This window comes from Pogona vitticeps, chromosome 7 (genome assembly GCF_051106095.1).
Source record: "Pogona vitticeps strain Pit_001003342236 chromosome 7, PviZW2.1, whole genome shotgun sequence".
NCBI classification, from domain to species: domain Eukaryota; kingdom Metazoa; phylum Chordata; class Lepidosauria; order Squamata; family Agamidae; genus Pogona; species Pogona vitticeps.
In genome coordinates this window covers 4,067,705-4,092,217 of record NC_135789.1, presented here as the reverse complement: position 1 = coordinate 4,092,217, position 24,513 = coordinate 4,067,705, and the positions used below count along the sequence as shown (strand labels likewise).

The 24,513-nt window shown below is 42.5% G+C and overlaps 1 protein-coding gene and 1 long non-coding RNA gene across 8 annotated transcripts in view; one reads left to right on the top strand and one right to left on the bottom strand.

The window, feature by feature from the left end:
* AGRN (agrin) overlaps positions 1 to 6,312 on the bottom strand; it is a 192,721-nt gene extending 186,409 nt beyond the window's left edge. For all 5 annotated transcript variants that reach the window (XM_078379240.1, XM_078379242.1, XM_020782252.3 and 2 more), the window contains exon 1: positions 6,100 to 6,312. In XM_078379240.1, coding sequence (XP_078235366.1) covers positions 6,100 to 6,312 — 213 coding nt within the window. The remainder of the gene's footprint in view (positions 1 to 6,099) is intronic.
* On the top strand, positions 1,366 to 21,530 carry LOC140701629 (uncharacterized). 3 transcript variants are annotated; one of them, XR_013538056.1, is made up of 3 exons: positions 1,366 to 6,108; positions 15,247 to 15,386; positions 17,538 to 21,530. It is a non-coding gene; the product is annotated as an uncharacterized LOC140701629 (long non-coding RNA). The 3 variants fall into 3 exon arrangements; XR_012080536.2 differs by lacking the exon at positions 1,366 to 6,108 and adding an exon at positions 6,200 to 6,330 and having other exon boundaries at positions 21,146 to 21,530; XR_013538057.1 differs by lacking the exon at positions 1,366 to 6,108 and adding an exon at positions 6,200 to 6,330 and having other exon boundaries at positions 17,864 to 21,530.
* Positions 21,531 to 24,513: the final 2,983 nt, after the last annotated feature.

The window sequence follows — 24,513 nt, the reverse complement described above, 5'->3', positions numbered from 1 at the left end:
CCACCATCCCTCTTTCCCACCTCTCTGTACTTTAACACCAGAGTTTTGAAACATTCCTTTATTGGATCATGATGCCAGGAATCCCCCAGGGATGTAGCTGCTGTGATGCAATCAAGTAACTTCCCCTTCTTTCCGGCATAAGCGAGGCTGTTATCATGCAGACACCCTGGCCCATTCATAGTATCCAAGCAGGATCCATCTAGATATGTGTTTCTTTTCTCAACCTTTGGATCTCCAGATGTTTAGGTCTTCAATTTCTTGGAACCTCAACCTGTGTCGCCACTGGTAAAGATTTCCAGAGGTCCTAGCCCAAAACTTTGGGACAGGGGATGTTGGGAAGAACCAGTGTCTCCTTCTTTCCTACTTCCTGTCACACACTTGTTTTCTCATGGCTTTCTCCATATTTTTCTCTTCCTGGAAGAATGCGGTAAAAAGGAAAAAGATGCAATAGCTAGATAATACCTGGAACTGATAGTGCTAAGAGCGTTCCAGAAGGACCTTCTCTGTTTCTTCTACATGCTCATGCACTCGCTCTCCTGCTCTCCCCCCCCCACAGACAAATAATAATAAATTTGAAAATGCTGAGTCTAGACCCTGTCAAAGAGGGACAGTAGGGAATTGGACTTCCAACCTCTGTCTAAATCACTGAACTATCCAGCAGTTCACCTTGGATAAACACACACAAATTGTACTACATATTAGCTGCTTCTCATCTGCCACAAACTGCATCCAGAGCCTCTCCAAACACTTAAATCCTCTAATTTTTCCATCCAGTATGCCACCATGACTGTAAAATTCACACTTGCAATGCATTTGGGGGGGAGAAAAAGGACTCTTGAGCTTAATTTTCCAGCAGTAGAGTGCAAAATTAATTATCCCCAGCTCTAGAACAACCTGTGTGGTTCCTGTTAATTCCATGTACGCAGGGATACCTTAGAAATAAACACAGGGGTTTTATGGCAGTAGCAAAATTTATTTCAAGACCAAACAAGAACTTTTGGAGAACCACATACTTAACAGCCCTGGAGGTATTTGCTATGACATTCACCCGTGAAGTTTCAACAAAAAAAGAAATCCGGCAAACAGAGGCCCAGGGGAGGTGAAGCTGTGTGGCATGCCTCTGATTCCATGCAGGAGGAACTGCCTCTTAAGGTAATCATTCATTCATTAAGATCTTCTCTCCTCCCTCTGCAGAGGTTTTCTACCCAGTATCAGAAAACCTGCACTGTAAGCTCAGTGGGGCAGAGGGCTTTGCTGCATCGCCATGGCGGCTAAAGTGCTGCAAGTACGCCTTTTGCCCAAGGCTCTTTCTGCAGCCTTCCCTCCCATCTAGGCTCCTCCAAGAAAAAGAAAATAAAATAAATTATATTTAGAAACAAAACACAAAAACTGTGTATTGCCATTCCTTGGAGCATTCAGGAGCCATGATTCACCTTTTAAACAGATTACAGAGGGCCCCCAAGCACAAAAAATACTCAGTAGTCAAAAGGGAAAAAACCCACAAAACCCCAGTATCATTCCCTTCCTTGCAATTGCTGGTATTTTTGATAGGCCATTTGTCACTGAATTTGCCAGCCTCTTCCTCTACAGACGATTACACATCACATGTCATGTAATGCCCATTTTTTAAAAAATTGCCCTCAATCATGGAAGGTTGGCATTTCAGATGTTAATCTTTATTTCCTTTTAATCATTTCTTTTTGCAATCACACAGATTTTGCAGAAGGAAAGAGAAATCTATAGCCAGGAGGTAACTTTGAAGCTCAACAATAGGGAGAGGTTGAAAGGGAGGTTTTTTTAAAAAAAAAACAGGAGTGCACATGGAGCTAAGTTTTCAGCAAGAAGCGCTCTTCCAACTTGTGGTTTTGAAGCTTCTCCAACCAGAAAGTGCAAAAAGACCTTTGCTATAGATGTCTAGGGTTGGGTTCCCTTAACAGCAGCTTTCTGAGGACTCTCCATTTTAGAGGTTAGACTCTCTTTTAGGAAGGTTACTCGCGCATCTAAAAATACATAATTATGTGCCGAAGCATTTAAACGTTTCCAATGAAAAACACATGTCCATGCCTTTAAATCGGATTCAGAAGTGCATTTAGAGGAAGGAGGGGAGGGGGAAAGGAGAGAGAGTCAGAAGCACTGCCTATAGCCAAGACAGGAATATCTTGTGGGGCAAACGATTCGCAGATTTTGGTTTGTATCAGAAATCCAGAAGAGATCTGGCTGAATTTGTGGTTGCTTTGAAGACACTGCGTACAATGACGAGCTTAGCCGTCCGAGCAAGTGAGGGTGGTTTTCACCTTCCAAAATTAAACTCTTGTGAAATCAAGTCTCTCTCTCTTTTTTTTAAGGGGGGGATTTATTTGCTTTTGGGGGAATCAACTACAGTACTGTACGTTTATATAGAAGGAGCACCAACTCTCTGCAGAAAGTGTGGCAGGATCATTCAGGTACGTTCAACTTGAAATTCAGAATGCACCCACTCAGAGATTGATTGATTGATTGTTGTGCCTCTGCATGATTCTGTGCTCAATGTGCCTCCCTCCATACTAGTATCAGGGACTCAAAAGGAAAAGAATGACCTGAGTCTTACACAATCTAAGAGTCATACAGGAATGCCAGTTCTAAGATAACAGACACTTTTTTCCCATAGAACCATAGAATAATTGAGTAGGAAGGGGCCTAAAGGCCAACAGGTCCACTTCCCTTCTTGCAGTAAGAATCTTATTTATTGCATCTATAAAGTCCCAAAACTCAACCGCTGGCAAGTATGAGGCAGGGCGAAAATCCTGTCCAAATGGCTGCAGAGCTGCTGCTAGTCCATGAGACTGGGGCGGAAAATTTTTGGTTCTGCAGGAAGAAAAGTGGTTGTTCTGTTTGTCTACCTCTGCTGGACTACAACCCTGCCTCTTCTTTAGGTCCGACCGGTCACCACTGCTGGATGGAGCTCATAGGCTTTGGACACTCATATTATCAAAGGCTAGGGAGAAGCTACTGTGCATGAGGTTTGGTGGACGCAGCCAGTGTGTTTCCAAAGAGAGGAAGAACAGGTCCACATCCACAGCAACACAAAAACATCCATCATATAAGCTGCCTCTTATTTAGGGCATGTTTTTAACCTCGGATTTAAGGACCACGACTAAGCAGCAAGGGTTCAGTTTCTCTCATCTTTGATTTTAGAAAAGGTCCAGATAGCAGACTGAAAGCCAAAGACCCTGGAGAGTCACCGTCTATTCTGACTCAGTGGAAAGCAGCTTCATAAGATTGCTTAGGCTGCTCAAAGGAAAAGTCACCTTCACACGCTCAGAGGCACTCTTCTTCACCTCTCTCTTTCTCCCAAGACAGAATATAGCCCCAGAGATACTTAGCCTATCATGGAAGTTTTAAATAGATTGAGATACCTGGGACATTGCTGGGAGGAAACCCACTTCTGTTGGTCTGTCCATGTGTGTCTGTACATCTGTCTGTTTTTCTATGTATTTATTAACACTGCAAAGCCTCTGGAGTGGTTTTATCCATCACAGCCATAAAAAACTGTCTTTCTTTTTTATTCCCCTTCTATCCAAAGCATGCATATAAATATTTGCCTGTTTCAGACAGTGCATCAGGTGAAGTGGGCTGAGGTCCACAAGAGCTTATGCCAAAGAAAACACGCTGGTCAGTTTTCAAAGGTGACACTGGTTCTTGGTTAGTTATGCCACAGACAGACCCACCCTCCACATAAATTTCAGCATCCTGCTGAAATCTATGACTGTGAATCTTGAAGTGGCATTTAGCTTGTGGAACTCACTGCCACATTGTCATGAGCAAGGTGTTCCTCTCCTTTCTTCCCAATTAAATTCTTTATGTGTTTGCTGCTTCCTTCACTGATCAGCCTTCTCCATGCTTGAGATGTTCTAAACAAGGCAGGGACTCTAAGTACGAAAAGCTGACCCTGCACTTCAGATTGCCTCCCTCTCATATGCACAGTAAGCAACAGAGCTAAGTGAACAGGATGCTACAATAGGGTAAATCTGTTCTCTCCCTAATGGTGTGAATTCACCAAAACAGGGCAAAACTGATGGCTTTAAAAGGATAATACAGAAAAAAAGAAGTCCTGGAAATGTACAGGTCAGCTTCATCTTCAAACACTTGTCATAGGCAGCAAGGAAGCCTATGCAGGTGAAGGAAAGATCATTCTACCACCTCCTTCATCACCCCACAAAGTGTCAGCCACAGAGGAAGACAAGCTCTTTCTTCTGTGGCCAGCAAGACAATCACGTGCCCTGGCACATGATAAACTGAGAGGTCCCCTGTTGAAAGCAAGATTTTTTTGCTCGCCTGCTTAAAGGAGCCTTATGGCACAGTGGTTAAACTGCAGTACTGCAGTCAAGGCTCTGCGCACAATCTGAGTTTGATCCCAACAGGCTCAGGTAGCCAACTTGAGGTTGACTCAGCCTTCCATCCTTCCAAGGTCGGTAAACTGAGTACCCAGCTTGCGGGGTGGGGGCAATATGTAACCGGCAGAATTTAACTGTAAACCACCCAGAGAGTGTTGAAAGCACTATGGATGGAGTGGTATATAAGCAGCACATTTTGCTTGTTTGCAGCCTGGAGGTGTGCCTCCCATAAGGGGCACCTTTCTGGCTCCAGGTGGAAACCGAATCCCAGATTATGTGGACCTTGGTCTGATCCACCAAAATAACTTCCAGCTTACAAGTCACAATAACATGCTCAGGGACAGACTGTTTCCCAGAGGTTCAATGGAATTACCCCAAAATCAGCAAAGGGATGAAGTACCACTCCAGGTTCTGTGTGGAAAAGATATGTTTTGCACTACAATGCCCAGTTCCCATGCTGGTGGGTGGATTCTGGGAGTTATATTGTAGTGCAAAAATGCAACTATACCAAGCTCTAGTATGAACACCACTGTCAGAAAGTAAACCTTAGTGTTCAGTAATACTTGCCTCTGGTTAAGTTGTTAATATTAGGAGTAAAAAAATGTTCCCATTGATTTCTATAGAATTTTTGACAATTTCAAGTTCCATGTTAAAGACCTCTGTAAGAGGCCCCCATTTCCATTCTGGCTTGACTTGAGTAAAGAGGATGGTTGTATGACTTACATCAACAGCATGTATCTCCCTTGGTACCTTCTTCACCCCTCCTTTGGTTACCTTTTCCCTTTTAAGAACAAGAACATTTATCAAGGGTCCACTCCCCCAGGAATGCACCAAAAGGGGGAAAGTGTCACCCTTAAACCTGAAGAAGAATCTTAAAAATCAAGAAAATCTCATGAAAAAATGTCCAGTTGTAATGTAAGGAGGGAAACTGTTTCTTTAACCATTGTTTTTATATCCTTCTTTCTGCAGGCAGGGGTGTTCAGTTCGTTATAAGGAGCAACCTTTAGTTCTAGCAACAGTTGCTAAAAAGCAGAGGTGGTAAAATTGCTTCTCTCTCTCTCTCTCATCTGAAATAGCCACTTGCACCTTCAGTGGGATGTGGTGCTATGTTTCAGTTAAGAAAATAACCTACTTCTCAGGGTGCTCTTAAGGAAAAATAAAATTCATCTCAAAAGCCTTTCACCCTGCAATCAGACCCTTACAGGCTTACCAGTTACAAGCAGGGATAGTCAAGAGCCCCGAAAGTAGCCTGGGATGAGGAGGGGGCTAGCATGAAACCGGATGGCGGGGGGGGGGGTTTCTTTGCAAGATTGTGTGTCTGTGGTGTAAAAACAACCCCATCCTTCCTAAATCAGGGCCTCGGAAAAGGTAACCTTTGGCTTAAAAAAAAAATAAGCACACCTCCTCGCCCTCTTGCAGTGCCATTTCTTGCCCAGCAGCATTTTGCAAAGGAAGAGAGGAGGAGGAACAGGAAGCCAACAAGTGGAAGGACTGAAATAAAAGACCTGCTTAAAACAAAGGCAAACTTTCTTTTCATTTTCCTTTCTGCAGATCGCGAAGGAACCACCAAGGTCTCGCTCCGCTTGGAGCTCCCCGCGCGCCTCGGGTCGGTGCACAGAGGCTTCCCTTCCTCCAAAGAAACAAAACACAAAAACCTAAAGGAGCCGCCGCTTTTGCGCCCACCCACCCGCACACGCACGCCTCCCACGCTCCGCATTCCTCTCACCTTGCAAGAGTAAGTCTGATGAACCGGATCCACGTTCATGATTTCTTCCACGGTCCCCGTGAGGACGACGTTGGCCTCTTCCTCTCGCCTCTCCAGTTCTCTCTCGGGACAGCTGGCTCTGCAACTCCCGAGCCACGATGCCAGAGGCAGCAGCAGCAGCAGGAGGAGGAGGCGAACCCGGACGAAGCCGGGGGGTCGCTTTTCCCACCACATCGGGTCGCCGAAAAGGAGGTGGAGGGGGCCGGGGGGGCGGTGGGGGAGAGAGAGAGAGAGAAAGAGAGAAGACGGTAAGGGCTTGGCTAAAATCGAGCCCTAGGACTGCTCGGTGGCACCCCCCAAAACAACCCTCGGTTGCATGGAGGGAGGAAACCGCGAGGTTACTTTTGTAGCTGCGGAGAGGGGAGATTAGAGAGAGAAGAAAGGGAGAGGAAAAAAAGAAAAGAAAAGCAAGCAAAGGGAGGGAGGGAGAAAGAGGAAAGGATGGGTTTCCAGCTCGGAGGCGGCGCAGGGTGATTCTTCTGCTTTCGCTCGCTCTTTTGCCAGTGTGAGAAAAAGCGACCGAGAGAGAGAGGGAAGGGGGTGGGAATCTGCATGCGATCTGAATTGCTGATAAGGAAAAGGGGAGGGGGCAAGCCGAGGGGAGGCTTGGCAAGAGAGAGAAAGAGAGAGAGAGAGAGGAGTGAGGGGAGGGTGAGAGAGGTACGGGGGGGGGAGAGAGAGAAAGAGAGAGAGAGAGATGATGAAGAGAGAAAGCAAGCCCAGCTTCGCTGCTGGCTGGCTGACTGGCTCTCCGCCTGTTTGCTCGCCTGCCTCCAAAGAGAGGTGGAAGGGGGGTGAGTGGGGGGGGGGGGCAGGCGGGAGAGAGAGAGAGAGAGAGAGAGGAACCGGGGAGAATGAGGGGAGAGACGCCACCCGCAGGAAATACGGCTCACATCAGGTTAATGGATAATCAGGCCTCTAAACGTGATGTGACTTTTAAAGGTGCAGCTTAAGACGTTTCCCGAGGCAGGCCGTGCGGCGTCTGGGGACCGGCAGGAAAGCGCAGCCATCCGCTCCAGTGACTGCTACATCGGTCCGGGATCCCTGTTTATTTTCTCTCCGTTTTTTTTCCTCTTGTCTCTTGGCGTTCCACTGTCCTCGCCATCTGCTAAGACATCTAGATTGGATTTTTTTAAAAAACAACAATAATAACTCTCATTTTTCTTCTTATAGAGTTCCATTAACCTTACTTTTCAGGTAGATAATGGAGCTCACTCCAATTTTAACCCCGTGTGAGGGATGCCCAACGGCATTTATATTAGTTTTTGCTCGTGCCAGTGGATCTGCTGTTGTTATGTGACATTAAGTCGGTTCTGACTTACAGCAACCTGCTCTAGATGAGGCTATATTTGGACCTAGAATCTAGATCAGATTAATTCAGGGTTTTTTAAAAGCAACATTATCTTTCCTGTCTCCTGATCTTCCACTGTCCTCACCTTCCACAAAAAAGGTACCAGTTTTTTTTAAAAAAAAAAACTGTTCCTGGCATGCAGAGATAGGAAAGCATTGATACCTGTTGAATTTCTGCCTGATATGCAGCACAAGAACCCTGTTATACAGTGAAGGGAAGTGTATCATTCCCTCCCTTCCACTTGTCCTCAGGCAATACTTTGTTTATTTTCCATATAGAAATGAAAGCTTATTGTCCACTCAGTTTTTATGGGATGGCAGGACAAACAAAGAAGTTAAAGATTCTCACATGGAACATATCTTGATTAGGCATCCTTCAGTCTCGAGAGGCGTTCACAGTTGCCCCTGAATCTTACAGTGGAACAACTTCTGCATTTAGGTGTTATGATTACACCCCACCTTTCCTCTGATGAGCTCAAGAGAGCATATTCTTTCCCCCCAACCTTGCGAGGCAGGCCAGCCTGAGACAGAGCAGCTGACCCAGGAAGTGAGTTTCATGACTCTGTGAAATCTCAAACTGGAATCTTGCAGGTTCCCGTACAAAATTTTTAACCACTGTCTCCCACTAACAGTCCATGAGCATCACTAATTGCCTTCTGTTTGGAATCACCTTTAATCTCACATACATTTTTATATATATACAATATGTCTTTTGAAGTTTTGTGCACATGTTTTTGTGCACATGTTTATACTTACACTGTTGTTATTATAAGTAAATGTATATTTAAAAAAAAATTTAAAATGGAACTAGCTGTGCCATAAAATCAATAGGAAATGTATTCATTCTGTCCAGTCCTGAGTAAGTTTTATTCAGAAGTAAATCCTGCCAAGTTTGATCTAACTTCCTAATAAGATTACAGTTTTTAAGGGAAAAGTGCAAAGCAAAAGAACCAAGAATAGCAGGATCGGCTAGCTGCCTTTTGTTTTAGCACAAAAACTTGTTCTTATCTGTTGAGGAACAATTCCTATTAAGTTCAATGAAACCAATTTCCAGTTAATTATGTGCAGGACTACATGGGTTATTTCTTACAAATTACATTTACACCTTGGCTTTCTTCTGATGATCTCAAGGTGGAACATGGCTCTTCCCAATGCTATTTATAGAAAAACAACCTTGTGGGGTTGATCAGGTAAATCTATGCCTCTGCATGGTTTTGGACATTGAACCACTACACTATGCAGGCTACTAAATTCTACTGATTTCAATAAGACTTATTCTTGGCTAGCTTCACATAATATTGCAGTGTTACAATGTAATCACAGGCAGATTTACTTAAAAGTAAAGCCAGTTGTCTCTAAGTCCAATTCCAGAATATGTCCGCACATATGAGGCCTGTTGTTTTATAGAAATAATAATCAAAATGATTTAATAATTAATCATCAAAATGGTTTATAATAAACCTAAAAGAAAAATAATAAGAAATAAAAGTAAAATAATAAACTAAGAACTGCAGAGCTGGAAAAGACCTGATGGATCATGGGATCCAGCCCCTGGGAAGGAGGCAAAGTGAGAAACTGAACTCTCAACTTCTGACTCCACAGTCAGATACCTGAACCATTGAGCTATCCAACAGTTCATAACAAAACTATTTAGCAACAAAATTCTAGCTACAACATAAAACAGCCACCGTTCAGTTCAAAAAGGTATTCTTCACAAAATACCTGATAGAATTGGCTAACCAGATGTTGTGGTAAGCTTAGAGGCCTTTGAAAGCTGACTAGAGAGAAAGAAGTGGTCTATCAGTGTCTGTGACATCTAAACAGAACACCCCCATTTACAAAAAGGGCCTCTGTGAATGAAGACAGGTCCTGATCTGATCTAGCCAGATTCTTCTCATTATAGCACGAGTGTCTCATTGTCAAGCATACACCCTTTACGAGCAAAGTGCTTGAGAGAAACTGATAGCTGGGAGGCGGTGGAAGAAACAGATTATTCTAGTCAATTTCAGTCTAGTTCCAGGCTGGAATAGGGTACTGAAACAATTTATATTCCAGGACGTGATGTTGATAGATATTGATAGAATGCTGTTTCTGATGCTGGAAGTAAAATAGTGTTAAGCATAACTAGGAGGTAGTGACACCTTAATCCCCTTTTAAAATACATCTCTAATAGGAGGTACCACTACATTTTGAGTAGCAAATTCCACAGCTAAACTATGCATCGCTGAAGTCTTTGTTTAATAAACCTTAATACTCCCACTGTTTGGTTTCGTTGGACCATCTGGGGTTGAAGTGTTATGAAAGAGTGAAGGACACTTACCCTTATCTGCATTCCCCATACCATGCATAATTTTCTACAGCTTGGTAACATTTTGTGATACCAAGGACATCTCTTGGCCTCTCCAGGTTTCCTAAAGAGTTCTCTGTTTGCAGTGCCAGATCTATAGGGCCTCTTTTTAAGTAGCCTAAAATATCCCTCAAAGGAAAGTCCTTCCAAAAACTTTATAGTTGTACACGTGTATGGAAGTCAGTTCTAGAGAATTCCAAGCCTAAGTTTTATGTTCCTTTTTTTTCTTACACTATCCTTAAATGGGCTTCCTCATGAATAAGCATTAAGTTTTACCTAACAGTCCTCAGTTCCACTGAGCTGCCACAGCCAGGCTTCTTCATGTTACCTGAGGAAGATGGGTGTTGTGGTCCAGTGCAGCCAGATGGAACTGAGTTGAGTTTGGGGTGCCTGGTCCAATCCCTTTCTAATGCAACCAAAGTATACTCAATAGTGTAAAACAAAAACATTTCCTACATACCGTGTTTCCCTGAAAATAAGACAGTGTTCATGTTAGCAATTTGGTCTCGAGTTCCTCTGCCTCTTCGGAATCCAGCTTGTACTTCTGGGAGTTCTCGGTCCACATACTGCTGAAGCCTACCTTGGAGGATTTTGAGCATCACCTTGCTAGTGTGTGAAATGAGTGCAATTGTACGGTAATTGGAGCATTCTTTGGCACTGCCCTTCTTTGGGACTGGGATGTAGACTCTGGCCACTGCTGAGTTTTCCAGACTTGCTGGCATCTTTTTTAAAAAAAAGCATCTTGAGTGTAGCACCTTAACAGTGTCATCTTTTAAGATTTTAAATAGTTCAACTGGAATGCCATCACCTCTACTGGCCTTGTTGTTAGCCATGCTTTCTAAGGCGCACTTGACTTCACTCTCTAGGCTCAAGGTCAGCAACCACACTATCTGCGTTGTCCGGGACATCCAGATCTTTCTGGTATAATTCCTCTGCATATTCTTGCCACCTCTTCTTGATGTCTTCTGCTTCTGTTAGGTCCCTACCATTTTTGTCCTTTATCATGTCCATCTTTGCACAAAATGTTCCTTTAATATCTCCGACTTTCCTGAACAGATCTCTGTTTTTTCCTTTTCTGTTATTTTCGTCTATTTCTTTGCACTGTTCATTTAAGAAGGCCCTCTTGTCTCTCTTTGCTATTCTTTGGAAGTCAGCATTCCATTTTCTGTAACTTTCCCTATCTCCCTTACATTTTGTTTCCCTTCTCTGCTATTTGTAAGGCCTCTTTGTGGACAGCCACTTTGCTTTCTTCCATTCCCTTTTCTTTGGGATGGTTTTTGGTGCTGCCTCCTCTCCAATGTTACAAGCCTCCATCCATAATTCTTCGGGCACTCTGTCCACCAAATCTTGTTCCTTAAATCTGTTCTTCACTTCCACTGTGTATTCATAAGGGATTTGGTTTAGATTATACCTGACTAGCCCAGTGGTTTTTCCTACTTTCTTCAGTTTAAGCTTGAGTTTTGCTATAAGAAGCTGATGATCAGAGCCACAATCAGCTCCAGGTCTTGTTTTTGCTGACTGTATAGGGCTTCTCCAACTTTGACTGCAGAGAACATAATCAATCTGATTTCGGTATTGCCCACCTGGTGATGTCCATGTGTAGAATCACCTCTTGTGTTCTTGGAAAAGAGTATTTGTGAAGACCAGCTTGTTCTCTTGACAAAACTCTATTACCCTTTGCCCTGCTTCATTTCGAACTCCAAGGCCAAACTTACCTGTTGTTCCTTTTATCTCTTGACCCCCTACTTTAGCATTCCAGTCGCCTATAATGAGAAGAATATCTTTCTTTGGTGTCAGTTCTAGGAGGTGTTGTAAGTTCTATGAATTGGTCAGTTTCAGCACTGGTGGTTGGTGCATAAATGGATAAATGTGATGTTGAAAGGTCTGCCTTGGATTCGTATTGAAATCATTCTATCATTTTTGAGATTTTATCCCAGTACAGCTTTTCCCACTCTTTGTTGACTATGAGGGCTACTCCATTTCTTCTACAGGATTCTTGCCCACAATGGTAGATATGATAATCATCTGAATTCAGTTCGCCCATTTCCATTCATTTTAGTTCACTGACGCCCAGGATGTCAATGTTTATTCTTGCCATCTCCTGTTTGACCACATCCAGCTTCCCAAGGTTCATAGATCTTACATTCCAGGTTCCTATGCAGTATTTTTCTTTGCAGCATCGGACTTTCCTTTCAGTTCCAGGTGCGTCCGCAGCTTAGTGTCCTTTTGGCTTCGGCCCAACCACTTCATTAGTTCTGGAGCTACTTGTACTTGTCCTCCACTTTTCCTCAGTAGCATGCTGGACATCTTCCAGCGTCATATCTTTTAGCCTTTTGTTTCTATCCATGGAGTTTTCTTGACAAATATACTGGAGTGGCTTGCTAGTTCCTGCTCCAGGTGGATCGCGTTTAGTCAGAACTCTCCACTATTACCTGTCTGTCTTGGGTGTCCCTGCATGGCATAGCCCATAGCTTCTCTGAGTTACTCAAGCCCTTTCGCCATGACAAGGCAGCAATCCATGAAGAGGTATTGAAAAATCATACTAGGGCTTATTTTCAGGTTAGGTCTTATTTTGGGGGAAACAGGGTAGCTAGGGGATTTTGGTTATGTTGAACTCTGACATTTCAAGAATTTGATAAAAGAGTTTTGATATATGTAGACATGTTAAAAAGCATTTCTCCCATTTCGCACTTTTCTTTTCTTTCCTTTTTTCAAATTTAATCCCTGACAGCGATATCTGTGTGTTGTCAAATAGCTTTTGTGCCTACCATCAGGAGAAAAATCTCTTGAAGTAGCAATCCAGCAGCTTCCCTAATGAGTCGCCCCTGGGAGACCGTTTCTTCGTTAGGCCTGTCTGCCTGGATAATGATTTTCAAATAAGTAAATCTATTAATGAGATCGCAATGGGAGAAGTAACGTGCCATGGAGATAGAAGCAGAGAATGTCTTTGTCAATCAGAGTTGGTTAGGCTAAGAGACTTGTGTTGCAACTGAGGGCAAGAAAAAGAATGCATATCTCCCAGCTGCAACTTAGATCTTGGGTAAATGTTACCTTTTCAAGACTACAAATTCCAGCATGCAGCAACCTGGATTATACTCCTGGAGGACACTGGAAACTTTAGCACATCTAAAGCTCTGTTAGAATGAGGTAAACCAGTCTTGGGCTACAGGTGAAGTGTATCACCTAAGAATGTATTCATGCAAAGGACACAGTTAAACCTAATACCTTTTCAATGTTCTCAAGGAAGTTCCAAACTTTACAAAGAAGGTTTTTCAAAGAATTACAGATTCATGGAATTGGAAGGGGCCCATAAGGCCTTTGAGTCCAACCCTTCTTCTCAACATTGGAATTCAAATTAATGCATATCTGGCAGATGGTTGTTCAATTTTGTCTCGAATGCCTCCAGTGCTGAGCACTCACCACCTCCTGCAGTCACCAATTCCATTATCATACTGTTCTAACAGTTAAGAAGTTTTTCCATATATTCAGCCTAAATCTGGCTTCCTGTCGCTTGAGCCCATTGTTATGTGTCCTGAACTTTGGGATGATCAAGAACAGGTCCTGCCCCTCCTGTGTGTGACACTCTTTCAAATATTTGAAAAGTGTTGTCATCTCCCCTCCATCTTCTTTTCTCAAGGCTAAACATCCCCAGTTCTTTCAGTCTTTCCTCACAGCGTTTGGCTTCCAGTCCCCTGATCATCCTTATTGCCCTCCTCTGAATTTGTTCCAGTTTGTTTTCCACAACTCCCATAGCAGTTGCAAAAGTCCTGGAATTCCTTGCAGGTAACAGGCAAGTAAACTGCTAGAGAAGAGCTGTGCTCTCTACCAGCTCGCCTTCTCTGCAAACCCACTTGGATGCTGTTTTACCTAGACTAGTGTATAAAGCTAAGAAACTGGCACAAAAGGGATGGGCCACAGAGCCTTGTGCCACACCAGTCTCCTTGAGTCCAAAACTTAGGAGTAGTAAAGGGTAAGTAAAACAGTTATCTAGATCTGGTGAACTTACTTTGCTTTCCTTTTGGTGACAAGACAGAAATAAAGTTACATAGCAAATGTAACATAATAAATAGAAGCCATGCTTTTTTTGTGTGTAACAAGGAATATTTCTTGATGTGTCTGGCAGTTAGGTGGTTTCTTTCTTTCTTTCTTTCTTTCTTTCTTTCTTTCTTTCTTTCTTTCTTTCTTTCTTTCTTTCTTTCTTTCTTTCTTTCTTTCTTTCTTTCTTTCTTTCTTTCTTTCTTTCTTTCTTTCTTTCTTTCTTTCTTCACTTAAAAAGCCATTTGGAAGAATGAATGGCGGTTTTATGTGATGAAATGTGTAACAGGAATGAAATAATTTAGGAATTCAACTTTTTCTATACATGGCATTTCCTCAAAATGGCATTCTAAGAATGTCGTCATCCTTTAGTCATGTCTGACTCTTCATGACCCCATGGACCACAGCACGCCAGGCCCTCCTATCTTCCACTGCCTCCCCGAGTTTGGTCAAATTCATGCTGGTCGCTTTGATGACACTGTCCATCCATCTCATCCTCGTAGTAGTTTTCATTTTCATAAAGTGATGCAAAAGTCTCTCCAGCTTTCCACCCAAAATCTAGGTTGGCAGAGAACATCTGACACACACACACCCCAATAAGGCAAATTCTAATTTTTACTTTATATGAAGGAATTCTTTCCTTGGCGCGGCCATATCTTTAGAATGGCTCCTGTGTTCCTTTGTTGCTGCCCCATAGGCTGCTTTCACCATGAGCAACGGTTCCATCAGCATACTCACTTCCTGTGCATGCTCCATCAATATTACAGAAGCCAGCACTGTTTATTTTGGCAACAAGCAATGGCTGCTGGGATAAGGGACATATCTTGGAGGGTCTATACAGGAAGTGAATTTAAAAAAACACGCAGAAGAAAGTGTTCTGAATCAACCCTGAGCAAGCAAGCAACTATGGTATCAGGGACAGATGTCCAGATGAGACACAAAACCCACATCCTGAAGCCTCCATAGTTTCCAGAAAAGCCATCATGATTCTGCAAGGGTCAGCTAACCTCTGGCATTAGTGAACAGGCCTGGGATCAGGCCAAACTTGAGTACAGAGGCAGCTTTCACAATGGCTGAATGGGTCGACGTCAACTAGTCTGCAGTGCTGTTGCCAGACTGAAAACCAGGGCAGGTTGCAGGAAGCATACAACTCCCTTGTTAATAACAGCTTCATTAGCTACTGGTCTGTTTTCCAGACACAGTTCAAAGTGCTGGTTCTGACCAATAAAGCACTAAATGGCCTAGTCAAGGACAAGATCTGAAGGACCATATCTCCCCAGGAAGGATAGGTTGACATGATACACTTGTATTTTTATTGTATTTGCTTTTATGTTCCATTGCAATTAAAGCTGTTTTTAATGCATGCTTTCTTACAGTTAATTGCCTTCAGTGTCTCTTCTTATGGAAAGATAAAGAAGGAAGGAATGAAATATTATTTGCAGAATTAAGAAATAGAAGAACAGCTCCTGGCCTACCTAGTTCACGGGTCTTAGTCCAACCTCCTTCCCCATGGCAGGTAAGAAAAAAATGTATATAAAAGCAAACAATTGCTTTTCATACTTCCACCATTTCATGGTTTAAAGCCAAAACTTTTGGCCTAACAAAGTCACCGTATTCTGCTGAGTAGCAGGGCCAGCCCAGCAGTATGCACAGAGTAGCACTGAGAGAAAGAATCATCCAGAACTGCTGCACACATCCTTTTACCACCATCATCTTGTGCCATCAAGTCAGTTCAGGCAGAAAGTACTCAGAACTGGTATACCATCCCATTTTTCTAGGGGCATTCTGGGACAGTGCAGCTTGCCCAAGGCCACACAGTATGGCTCTACTCACAGGAGGCATAGACAGAATTAAACTCCCAACCTCTGACTCCGCAGCTAGATACCTAAACCACAGAGCTATCCAGCTCACAGTGGCAAATTCAGGATTCAGAAAAAAAGAGGATTGCTGCCACAACATTTTCACCTTGGTGCCCCCCCACACACATACACAATCTGAAAAGGCCAAGAAACAAAAGAGATTCTCCATTATGAAAACCCATTTAAAAAGTGCACTGGGGTTAATTGTGTTACTGGTGCTCATCTGCCATCTTGAAGAGCAAAGCCATTCTGATGGGGATTGATGGAATAAATGTGGCCTCTATAGAAGGAGAGAGAGGGAAGGATGGAATCTTGGAACCACTGACATCCATCTTTTTCCTCCCACAAATCCCTCCATCGCTGACTCCCCTTCTAAAAGAAGGATGTTTCTTTACATTACCCCTGACATGTCAGCAGCCGAGGGATGCCAGAGGCTGGTTGCATTTAATTACTTCTCCTGGTGGATTTATTACTATTATGCCTGGATTAATTGGGAAAGTAAAAATGCTTCATGGAGCAATCCATCTTCCCTCTAAGTTACTTACCTTATCGTGAGCTAATAACAGTGAAATAAAAATCTCTCTCTCTCTCTCTGCTGTATTATAGAAAATGGATTTCAGCAATTTCTCACATATAAAATGTATAAAAGCATTTGCAGGTAACATTAAACAAAAAGATAAATGGGACCAAAGTGCGGCAAGGGATAGAGTAGGGGAAACATAGCCATACTCTTTAAAACATTAATTATAAAGATCCAAAACATAATACTGTAGGATCAATGCAAATACTAGTAGCAACTAGAGTAAACCTACTGAATCAAAGGTACTTGCATAATTTACCAAAACCACACATTTAACAAAATCCTGTTGACTACTTCAGACTAACAGCTGGATTTATCCCCTTGTAAAAAGGCTGAAGGGGCAGAATGATTGCTTCTGACACTCTAGCAATTATGTGTTGTGTTCTGTCAGGTTGCATACCATTTATCCTAATGTTACATGGTTTTCACTGTAGGTGAGATAATTAAGAAGTGATTTTAACACTGACACCCTCCAGTGAGTTTCCATGTCTGAGTGGAGATTCGAACCCAGGTCTCCTGAGCCCTAGTTTGTCACTGTTTTCACACTGGCTGTCATACTCTGCTAACGATTATAGGGTATGACTTGTTTGTTTGTTATTGTTTTGTATATTTTTTTATAAAAATAATTCTCCAAACTGCTTCACAGTTCTTGTATTCTAGTTACCATCAATCAGTTCTTGGCCAGTTCTTTAGAACTTATTTACCTTATACAGCTGCATTTATCTTTCCATGCAGATCCATACTAACTAGCGGTATAGAATTCTTCTCTGTTGTGCTTGCTTTTTTTGCAGGGAAAGTGGGGATACACCTCCCAGAGGCCCCCAGGCTAACTTGTTTGTAGCCAAAGATGTACCTTTATTTCTGGTTTATTTTCTTAGAAACTAGGAAGCTGCTTTATGTCATCTATTTAGCTCAGTTACAGGCAGAAGAGCTGTAGTCCTACAAGGCAGGCCATAGGATTAAACTATGACCCCAAGACACAAAGGAAGATGCTTGCCCACTCAGCCACACCTCTTCCAATCTCCATTTTATCTCATTGGATCTATTTGGTTTCCCCTGAAATCTCAAGGAAATGGATGGGGCTGGAGTTTGTGCTGTATGGATTTATGGAAGACTATGGGTTTTTAGGATTTATGTGCATGGAGCTTTAATTGCTGAAGGGTACCATGGTAATCTGACTGCAAACAATCAGCACCTCATCAGCTCACCATGTATACTTTCACCGCAGGAATTTCAAGTGTGTAAAGAATGAACCGGCTGGATAGCTCAGTGTTAGATGTCTGGCTGCAGAGCCTAAGGTTAAGAGTTCAGTTCTCCACTGTGCCTCCCAGCAGATGAGCCAGCCTGTGCAACCTTGGGCAAGCTGCATGGTCAGAAAATGCCTCCATAGGAAGGGAATGATAAACAACTTCTGAACTGTTTTTTTTTTTAATCCAAAAGAAAATCCACATGCATTTTCATGTACTGTTATGGTACACATTTTGTCCAACTTTTCTAAAAGCACTTTCCTTGTATATAATGTTTGTGTGTGTGTGTTGTACATTTCTGTCCCAGAACTGGTGAAAGCCAAAATCCAACCCTGGCTGAGTGCACCCTTCGAAAGGTCCATAAATATCACTCTTCCATCCTGCCGCCCCTGTCACCATCACCGTTCCCCACTGCCTTTCCGCTGCTCTCCCTGGAGAAGAGGTTGGGAGATTTTTTTTTCCAACTTGCAATTCTGCAGTTCCCTTAAACTCATAAAACAAGATTAATGGGTGCTAACCGTCAAGTATAAGATAGAGAATTTAAAGGGGGGGATTCTTGAAGTTTAGCCAAATAGTTAATGTAACTGTTACATTTCCCATTAGTGTGGGCAAGAAGAGGGGGGTACATGCAGAAAGAAGCACTAAAACAGCCAGCTTTTAAGAGATTTTTCTCTCTGCTAATATTAAAGCCTAGTCCTTTTAAGTCTGTACAGAAAGCAGATATTTTTACCCTGTCTATGGAAAAGGACTTACACAGTAGGGTTGCCAACTTTTCCCCCCTTACATAGCACTGGTGCTTTTAACAAAAATCCTTTGTATGCAGAAATAGAAATTTAGCAAGCAAAGGTTCGTTTTCCTTGCTAGCTATTTGTTTATTATATGTTTAAAGTATTTATACATCACTTTCCCACCCATTCCAATGCAAAGGACTATAACATGTCAGTACAAAAACTGAACAGAAGCAAAGCATTCCTTAAGAACATATGAATAGCAATTTTAAAAGTCAAAGGCCTAGCAGGATAACATGATTTTGTCTGAAACACAACAGGGATGAGTCTGACCTGATCCTCCACCATTGAGAGGCCACTAAAGAGAAAAGCCCTGTCTCATGTTCTCATCCATCTGGCCTCTCTGGATGGTGAGACATGCAACAGGGGCTTCACTGATGAAACTCTCCATTTACAGACATGAGTTTACAGGAGGATGTCTCCCCCAGTAGATACCCTAGCCCCAAGTTATTTATCAAATCTAAGGGGACAATCAGATGCTGGTGAAGGCATGTAGGTATTTGTTCATACCATAAACTGTCTCTGTGCCAGAAGGGATCTCCCTTAAAGTGACCCTTCTATCTGCTGGAGAATTGACCCAGTGGGCCTCCAAAAGTAGAACCTCTCCAAGGTCAGGTGGATGAGAGCCAGGCTGGAGTGCATTTCCCCATGCGTTGTGTGATGACCAGCAAATACGTCACTGGATCACTCCACAAGTAGTCTAAATAACAATCTATTTCCCCATGTTACAACACCCTTTGTTCAACTCAAATCCTTTAATATACAGCATGCGCCTTTTACACCATTTCTAGGCAATAAGTTCTTAAATTCTATTTAAACACACACACACACACACACACACACACACACACACACACACACACACACACACACACACACACACACACACACACACACACACACACACACACACACACACACACAAAGTAGATCCAACAAGCCTTCTTACTCAGTGCCAATGACATGGTTGGATCAAAACAGGCTGAGAGTCCTAAACCAGGAGTGGGCAACTTTACTAGGGTCCGGTTTCCCATGTGCAGAAGATGCTCTGCACTCCATCAGCCTGAAGATGTTCAGAAATACCACCAATTTAAAACCAGAGGTTTCCGGATATATGGACTGTGATCACACAGACATAAAACACATGTATCAGACTGTTTCTGTTGCAATCTGATGCAAGCTGTCTCCCAGTGATCACAGATTGATATGTGGAATAACCTACCAGCCCGATGCTAATCCATGCCCAAACTGGACATTTGTGGGGATGAGCTGAGCAATTCCACATCATATAGAAGGGTTATTTGCAATTTTCTTGCACAAACTGGACACACACCTTTCTTGCTATCTGATCACACCCACACTTCCAGATTGGGTTTTTGGTTTTTTGGTGGTTTTTTTTGTTTTTTGTTTTGTTTTGTTTTGTTTTGTTTTTGAAGATGGGGTGGGTCTTGTGGGTTCCTGTGGATAGCATTATTGAAAACATGTATCTTCCTCAAGGCCTTCAGGAACAAAATATGGCATTATGTTTTCCCTGTCAGACGAAATATTTCAAGTAGGGGGTCACCAAGGGATCTGGGAGGCACAAACCAGCTGCACTCTACTCACCATCAATTTCACCATAATCTTATGGTGTCACATTTAACATGCTAGGATTACCTCTCCCCCCCCCCCAAAAAAAATAAATTGTACTAAATGTGTCATTGAGGAGGTGCTGTTTAAAGCCTTTCATAGTCTGGGACCCCAAAATGTAGCTTACTTGAATTTGTATCAATCTACCCCTGGTTAGAATCTCCATACCTGAATCTGTCTTGTGCTCACATGCTATGGATAGGGGACTCAACAAGTCAAGCCACAATGTTGCTTTCCAACTCCTGACCTGCTCCTGACTTCATTACCACTTCTTAGAGAAAACATGCACACCACAGCACTTTATCCTAACTGTGTGGCTCCCCCCTCCCCACATACACACTTTCTTTAAAAAAAGCAGCCATTCCTCACTGCCTTCCCTTCACTTGGATCACCTCCTGCTCTGTATTACCTTAATCGGGAGAGGGGATGTTATTTATGAAGCTCCTACGATAATTGCAAAGCATGCAGCAAACATAAAATCAGGGGAGGGGAGATGAAGGGAGCAGAGTAGGGGGGAGGGAAAGATCAAGAATGAAGGACTCAGTGTCAATACCTGGGTGGTTGGGCAAATACTGTGCCCCCCCCCCAAAAAAAAACTATAGCAGAGTCCATGGGGGGGGGAATCCACTTCTTTCTACATCAGGCAGGCATCTGTGTTTGCCAGTTGCTTGCCATTTTAATCCATAATGAGCATCAGAGTAGCATCGCTCTAGCATATTGTAAGAAAGGTGGTGGCATCAGCTATTGCTTCTCGTCTAGACCTTGGAAATGCTACTTCCCAGATAGCAACTTTGTAAGCATTTTAAAAACCAGACCAGGGAATGCCCCCACCTTGAAATTCTGGGGTGAATTGCCCTCCCAACCAAGACCGTAAGTTGACCTGAGGCAGCTTCCAGAATCCTCTATCCAGATGTTTCTGTGTAATTTTTTATGTATACAAATATGCTTGCAGAAAATAATGGAGTCAAATATGCTCCTTCAGTGGGCAGTTGGGGCACTAAACTTGCATCAGGTCCTTAACAAAAAGCAACCACATTCCTAAGATGTATGTATGTTGCATGTTCTGTTTTGTTGTGTACTGTACAATTTATTCGATGCTGGTGTTTGAGGGTAATAAACTCAATTCGATTCACATTCCTAAAATGCAAAAGGCTAATTCCTCTCTTTCTCAGGTCAAGAGGAGCACATAAAATAAAGATGTTTTCTTAATGTTTCTTGGACTGTCTGGATCACAAGTCCCATGCCATTTTGGCACCTCCAGTGAGTCAAAAGTATCATTTTTATGTATGGAAAACGATGAAAAAATGGATCATTTAAACTGTATGTACATACACAAAAGTGAAAATATCTTTAAATGGTAGTGCTTTTGCACAATTCTCATTAAAATATCTAGAATTATGCAGGCCTGTTGTATCACTGAAATGTGCCCACACTCAATCTACATCTGGTAAATACTTGGTAAATATTTGCTAATGCACTTGGCAATGGATTTTAATCCTTGCCTGCAGCGTTTTCATGCAAGGCCCATCTACAAATTTGTACAGCAGTGTAAAGAAAGTGAACCAAAATAAATAACATAAATTACATTAAGCCACTGCATTGCCTGTAGCACCCACAGATCATCCCCAGTGAGTGGTGAGGTGGACATTTTGAGAAGACAAGGAAGGGTAGAGTCACGACAGACTTCGGAAACCAAAGGAAACTTTTTTCTGTCTCAGAGGGCAGGAATTGATCTAATGAGCACTAAGTTATGGGGTACATGGGTTTAGTTTTCAGCATTATGAGAAAACTATTGTTAAGAAGAGTTCAAAACTGGAGCTAAAGTTCTAGAGCAATCATAGGCCTCTTCTTGCAAGAGATGCTTAAGGGAGAGTGGACAATGGTATAGTGGAACCAGAACACACAGGGATGAACTCATGTGACTTTCTGACATCACCCACTGTTCCCTCAGGCATCCTTGTTCCCTCTCAGTGTAGCTGTAACCATCATACTAGTTGGGAGAGGAATGCATTTGCCCCAGAGTAGCACATAATTTCAGGTTATCCTTGTGGATTGCAGACTGCTTGAGGGTGGTTTGGAACAGGCAGTTAAGAGTCATTAACTACAACCAACCAGCTCATCTCTCTCTTTTCTTCTTCTTCTTCTTCTTTTTTGGCTGCCAGATAATCAGCCCGGCCCAGCCTAAAAAAGTAGGAGTCTTAGAGTTGGACCAAAAAAAAGGTCCAGTTTGGGCACTGATTGGGTTTGGGATGGAAGGCATTTCCCCAAATGCTATGTGATTGCTGGGAAATAGGTTGCACCTTAGTGCTCCAAATTGTGATCTATTTCCCTAGAGAAACAGTTTCAAGGCACCCTGCCATCCAATGAGCAAAGGAGGACCACAGTCTGTAGCAGCTGAACCAAGATTCTTTCTGCAGCTACAACAGCAGCGCCTTCCTTACCACCAAGTCCCTTTATCACATGGCAGAAACAAGCTTTTATAAAGAGGGAGACAAACTGACTGCAACGAACCTCTCTGTCCTTCCAGGCTCTTATTTCTGGGGATGATAAAATGAGGTGGAATCGTCTGTCCAGTCAAATCTTGGAGACACAAGGATGAATAAGAAGCCCTTAAAAGGCTAATAAGAACAGACAGGTCTTCTCTGTCTCCTTTTGGCTCCATTTTTACAACCTTTTGGTACAGAACGCTGCACTGATCGACAGTATTTTTTTTTCTGTGTGCAAATGGAACTCTTAAATGATAAAGACACTTCAATTTAATACAGCTGTTTGAGACAAGCCCTATAAAGACAGCATGGTGTAGTAGTCAGTGCTGCACTAAGATAAGGGAAGCTCCAGCTCAAAATCTTCATAATGCTTTTACCTAACATTTTTAATACAATGTTATTAATTCTTCTTTAATATTTGAATCATGTACTGTTTTTAACTTTTAATATTATGTTTTTAGGGATGTAAGCCAGCTTGGGTCATTTTTTTTAAGGAGAAAGGCGAGGAAAAATATTTTCAATGGATAAATGAATAATAAATAAACGATTCACTGGCATGGGATGATCTAGGTCAGTGGTTCTTAACCTTTGTTACTCGGATGCTTTTGAACTTCAACTCCCAGAAACCCCAGTCAGGACAGCCGATGGTGAAGGCTTCTTGGTGTTGCAGTCCAAAACTCCTGAGTAACCCAAGGTTAAGAACCAGTGATCTAGGTGACCTTAAGGAAATCTTCCAGCTCTACTATTCTGTGATTCTTTGGAAAGGTCCGTAGAATTTGTGTGCCAGTGTGCTCTGAAAAGAGAAAGCCACCTTATATAAACTTGTATACAGCTGGATAATATAGCTTGATGTAAAGGATAGCATGATAATTTTGAGGAGGATAATTTATTATCCTGGTTGTTCCTTCAACTCACTCTGTTGAAATACCATGTCAGGAAAAACATAAGCTTTTAGCTCACTTTGGAAGATGTAAATACAGGCTATCATTTTTAACATTCTTAGGATGTTTTGAATACTAGAACAATCAACTTGAATTCCACAAGCACTGAGACACATCCTTCGGACATTTTCTGCCTACCCTTGGATGGTTAGTAGAAGAACCAGCAGCCCTTGTAACGTATTTACTCCACCTTCTGCTTGAATGGAGAGGTAGTGCATCCTGAAATGGCAGCTGCCGAACTCTCAGTGAATGTCTCCAGCCACTCTTTGGCCCAACCCAGATTTGCTTTTCTTATACCCTTATGAATGAGCCTGCACATTTTATGTATTTCTTTAGCTTTTATATCAGTACTCAGCATTTTACAATCCTTTGACCTTATTCTAAATTTCAGCCCTTAGGAAATGCCAGAACCAGCCAAGCCATTAGGCAGAGCAAGACATCTGCCCCAGCGGTGAAATACTGGGTGGTGCTGCCAGCAAGGTGTGGGAAAGCATGGTTTTTTATCATACGTTTTGCCCTGTACTCCTCAGCTGATCTTCTTAGGTACTTTAGGTGATGCCGCCAGTACTGAAGGAAGATTTAGCTACTACTGTGTTTCCCCACAATTAAGACAGCGTCTTATATTAATTTTTTGCTCCAAAAAAACGCATTAGGGCTTTTTTTCAGGGCTTTTTTTCATGTACAATAATCTATATTTATTCAAATGCAGTCATGTCATCTTCTTCTGGTTGCTGCACAAGAGTGGAGGGCAGGCTTTCACTTCACTGGGGCTTATTTTTGGGGTAGGGCTTATATTATAAGCATCCTGAAAAATCATACTAGGGCTTATTTTCAGGGAAACAGGGTAGTCCAGACAGTTATTGTTCAGTTGACAATCCAGTCACCAGGAAGAGAGGCTGCCACCTTGTTCTTCATTTCATCAGCAAAATATTTTCAGATTATCTTAATAAATTAATAAAAATTCCTGTCCAATCAGGAATTTTGAGAAGCTCTGTAGCACATGGACTGGTGCAGAGCTTTAGAAGTTAGTTTGTTGGACAGAATCCTGCAGTCATCCTGTCCCACTGTCACAGTGTCTGAAGGATTATGGGAGTGGCAAACCACAGAACCCCT